Source organism: Homalodisca vitripennis, unplaced genomic scaffold (assembly GCF_021130785.1).
Source record: "Homalodisca vitripennis isolate AUS2020 unplaced genomic scaffold, UT_GWSS_2.1 ScUCBcl_6989;HRSCAF=14476, whole genome shotgun sequence".
Taxonomy (NCBI): Eukaryota; Metazoa; Arthropoda; class Insecta; order Hemiptera; family Cicadellidae; genus Homalodisca; species Homalodisca vitripennis.
Genome location: NW_025783122.1, coordinates 1 through 5,160, shown reverse-complemented (window position 1 = coordinate 5,160; position 5,160 = coordinate 1). Strand labels below are relative to the sequence as shown.

The following is a 5,160-nucleotide window of genomic DNA, read 5'->3' as shown; positions in this document are numbered from 1 at the left end:
GGCATGTTTAGACAGGCTTGGTTTGTGCTTCACGCAGAATCAGGGATACAAACTTTAAAAAAATTTAACTAAAAAAACTTTGTCATGCAGTTTCATTAGTTTTATTTATTGATGAATATGACACCCTAGTGCAGAAAATAAATTAATTCATGTACTGGTTCGATAATAATATTGCAACATAAATAGGTTCACACAACTTTGTTTCTTCATTGCTGACTGAAGTTTGTAGTAACCTATTTAAATATTGTCAATTGTAAGTTTGAAATATATGTTTGACCTTCGAATTAGAAGATTTACACTTATTATACATAAGAACTATTTATTTACCAGATGTATCTCTTAACTTTAAAACAAATTAAAAATCTTAATATATTAGGACACCGTTCTGATCTCCAAGATTATGAATAAAGAAATTTATCTATTGACAATCATGGCCTGTATTCCATGATCTACTACAATAAAAATTGTTGGTTTAGTATTTGGCTATGCATGGAAACCATAAATTTAATTGAAAATCGAAAAAAACAAAGAATGTACATACTGAGTTCGCCTGCACTATGATGTGATTACCACAAAAATTATTGGCTTATATTAACGATTCCTTTCAGATTCTGTAGTCTTGATTTAAAACATTCGCTACCAGAAGTTACTATAATAGTAACCCCCAATTTGGTACTGTGCCATTTTATAGCCAAGTGTAAGAGCTTGCCTGCTTCAAACATCCCTAACATAGTATTTCCCAGATAAAAATATAGAGTATTCCAACAGTAAAAAATATCACATTACTCCAATCACAATAAGTGATCTTAATCAGAGGTTGTGAACCTTCAGCAACAGCTGAGCAAACAACTCTTTGTTGATATCTTTAACGAGCAGAGTGTTTGGAGGCAATATGTGTTTGCGACAGAGCACGACCTGTCCGCGCGTGTATTGCCCGTGCAGCTCCACTGTGAGATGTGTCATCTCGCTTTCGGTGATCACTTCCGGCTGTAGCAGCACAGCAGAAACCAGCTGGTCACATGGCATCCAGTCCACAAACGTCGGTTTCAATCTCAACGGCTGCTCTACTCTGTTCATCAGTTCGATTGCCTTGTTATCGCACGCTCCCAACTCGTTATCTCGCCAGTCCTGTGTATCATACTAGTAATATCAAATTGAAATTAAAAAAATTTAGTAGACCGGAAGCCTGTACAAAAATGTAACTATAGTACGAGACACCATTGGAAGCCTGGTCTTTTGGGCAGTTACTGCACCCCACCTTCCCCCTCACCTTGCGACATTACCACACTGTCATGTTAGCTGTTTTTTTCAGTATGAGGTGACACGACGATGTCTCGCTTCGTTCCAGTAGTTTACATCCGTTTTGTTCTTCGCATTCAATTATTCTGCATATTTTTATTTTAATATTAGTTCGTATTGTAATCACGTGTTAATTTAAATCGTGAAGGTAAAGGATTCAGAAAGAGAGATGAGAGGTAAAGATAAGCAGTAATGATCACTCGATTGTTGAATTCGAATGATTATCCCAACACTAGTTAATTTTCTGTTACAGCTGGCAACACTGTGCCAAAACCCAGGCTTGCATTGATACATCTCGTACTATAGTCTGTTGAAAACTTATTAGCTAACAAATACTGACAGCTGATTTTACCACAGATCATATTTAAAAAATCAACTTACAGCTAATGCCTGTGAATTTGTGTCGACTTGCCAGTATATATTCAGATCACATAATTTTTTATAAAAAATTATTGATTAAAACAAAAAAAATTAATTTTTAAAGTTATTGATTACAAGAAACATGTATTGAAAACTGATATTCAGTGCATTCAAAACTTATTAAATAAATACTTTTTAGAGTTTTTGGTTACAAATGTAAAACACAATACTATAAAAGGCATAAATATAAAGTTATTTAGAAAAAATTAAACATTCAATAATGTAAAATATTTCAAACTAAAATTTTAGATTATTAAACACATCCCAATGCACATTCAAAAGCTGACATGACAGCACTGATATCCCAGTTTCAACAAGGTCATTGTTTTCAAAAATAGCACATAAGGGAAAAATAAGGACCAGAAATATAAGCCCTAACCTTCTCTCTCCCCCACCGGGCCAACATATTGAAGAAGTGATCAAGTTAGCCTGTGTTGCATTCCTTGCTTGCAAAGCTAACAGTTACCAAAAGTTTTATCATTCCTCACCGGGCCGGATGTTTTTTACTGTCAAAAAAACATTTTACTCGGTAAAAAAGTCATAGTTTCATGAATGAAAAAGTAAGTTTTCATGCAATTCCATACAATAACAATTCATGTTTTACATTATAACCTGAATATCAATAAAACGGTGGATGGAAGTGTAAATGTCTCGTGTAACACAAGCTAACTGTGGCCCTGGACCAATAAGAAACCAGAGTATGTGGCCAATTCCAAAATAATTAATGAATCTATAAATATCAGTGGACCTATTGTATCCACAAGATCATTGTATACCTGCCAGATTAATTTTATTGTTCCTAGTCGAATCCCTTGCTGTGTACCAATTTGCATCCAGTAAATCCAATTAGCAATTAACCAATTACCACAAAGACAGAGCCTGCACAGTGAAGCTGTTGTATTCTAAAATAAACTTTATACCTCATAACACATAATGGTCGGTGCATAAAGGTCAAAAATAATAAGTAACAGAACATTTCGTACTAATTGTTTAAGATCAAACAATATGACTAACTGGCAATGTAGTTGTCTTCGTTTGTGGGCCAGTTTGACAGTAAGAGTTTTCATTAAAACAGTCAAGTTCTTAAAGCTATTCCTTTATTGGATCTTACCAATGATACATATTCAAACAAACTCGCTCAGGAATTTTGTCAAACTTATAGTAGTTTTCATATTGTATGCTACTATGTAGCAGCATAAGATCAGCGATCAAGGATGTAGCCAAGGGGTTTGGACTCCCCCAAAATTTTTAATTTTTTCAATTACTTTTTTAGCATACGACTATTATTATTTAAATAATTCAGTATTAATGACATGTACTGTTTAAAGATCGTTATTAGCATTGAAACAGTTAAAGGATTTTTAAGGAACAAAATGGAGAATAAGCAGTTGACTGCACTTGCCTTACTTTTTGTCACTACGGGAACATATCAATAGTCTTGCTCTCCCCCAAATTTTTCCTGGCTATGTTCTTGTCGGCAATGTCTGATTTGTAAGTTTATTCTCTTTTAATAACACACATTCTTCTTCTTCATTTCTTAACATTTTAATTGGCACCATTTTTATAAATGGCAAAGCAAAAGTTCAAGTGATTGTTCGCATTTCAATACACTTAATTTGCCTAATACTTCTTAATGGCCTGTTCCAGGACTGAGAACAGTATTAAGCAATGTTCCCGCACAAATAAAGCACATAATTCAGACGAAACGATACTGGCTTACACAACAGACTGAACATGCATAAGAAATTAACTCATCTAAAATAGTACAGGTTGATACAAGAGTTTTAAAGACACTCAACAACTTTAAGCATTAAACGAACTACAAGTTAATCACTGAGACATGCTATAGTAGACATACCAACGAAAATGGAACTTGACAACAAGTTTCCCACGGTATCAGCACTTTGTGCTTTATTGCCGAGTTAAGAACAATATAAGCGGCCTCTGGATCTGCGTGGAAGTTGAACTCTGCACAATTTGTTGTGTTACCGACGGCTGCAAAGTTCATTACTCACTCAATATAAACAACAGAAAGTTAAAATACACACTAAGTGCCTTAATTATACAATGTGATGGGATACCTTAAAAAACTACATACTTTCAAGATATAGACTTTGGTCATCTTTATACTTTTAAACCACCCTTAGAGTTGTTACTTTTGGCTGTTTTAATCTATTGGCACCAATTAGTATAATTGAACATTTTTTTAGTTAGAGCTTTTTATAATAAAAGACACAGATTTTGCATTATGTTGTTATAAACATATTTTGAGTGCATACGTAAATTTTTCATCTCAAGTTTAGACTAATTTTACAGTAAAATAACCCTAGATATTTCTAAAAGTAACAAATTAAAAAAACTAAATTAAAAATAAATTTAAGTTAAAAATAGTTTAATTTCTAAAAAAAAACCATATGCTAAACATAAAAATAGTTGAATTATTTTGACACAAAACAAATCCAAAAATACAGCATCACTAGTGAGCGACTGACTGGATACAAACAAACAGCTTATTAGACAATATAACAAACAGCTTATTAGACAATATAACAAACAGCTTATTAGATAATCTAACAAAAAGCTTATTAGAAAACATAACTTAATTATTTCAACTTCAATTAGACATTCAAATCATTTAGTTATCTTAAATATTTTTTAAGTAACACTCGTTCAAAATCTGCATTCTTTTTCGGAGACCCTTTATAGGTGAAAAAGTAGCAAGATTTCTTTTTTTACTACTTTTGAGATATCTTTCAAATGAGAGATCCGATCCGTTTATTGGCCTGTATTCTGGAGTATGTGACCCAATAATTGTTTGAAAATGACTTTAGCAAGTTATTACAAAGCGTGAAAATTACATGTGAGCTGGGACTATGTGAGGTTCTATTGCACTCAGCTTGTTTTTTTTTTTTCTATATGGCCTCATTTTTTCAATTATCCCATGATAAGCCTCAATGCTGTTCAGGACACTTCATATATGAGAGATCTACTGGATAGGTGAAACTGGCCAAAAAGTAGAACTAATGCGTAGAGACGAGCACAAACTTTAAAAATTTGTTGACTTGACATTGAGCTACAATATTTAGTTGGTAAATTGTACAAAACCAGTATTGTGCCCTCATATTCTCACATTACACAAATATTTAAAACAATCACTACCCACATCAGTTAAGGACAATAACACATTTTTAATCTAATAAGTACTATCACTATTTTTGCATACGTAGGAATATGCAAGCAATTTTTTCGGTACTTACTTATTATATCGACCACACCCCTACATTTCTCCAAACACAAAAATTCAACGAAAACAAACATTACCAAACAAAAAACTGAACTCTTTATTGAAAAACAACACACAAAACTTGTTTTTATTCTTGATCACACTCCGCCACCCAAAAATGCAGCGATGTCAGCGCAGAGCGAGCAGAATGGATCCCA

General features: G+C 33.1%; 1 protein-coding gene across 1 annotated transcript; it reads right to left on the bottom strand.

The window, feature by feature from the left end:
• Positions 1-4,140, bottom strand: LOC124374018 (uncharacterized protein C1683.06c-like). Its single transcript, XM_046832322.1, has 2 exons — positions 3,578-4,140; positions 1-1,128 (listed from the first exon to the last, which is right to left on the bottom strand). Exons 1-2 carry the CDS (start codon positions 3,725-3,727, stop codon positions 811-813), a joined length of 468 nt encoding a protein of 155 aa, XP_046688278.1. The 5' UTR covers positions 3,728-4,140; the 3' UTR covers positions 1-810.
• Positions 4,141-5,160: the final 1,020 nt, after the last annotated feature.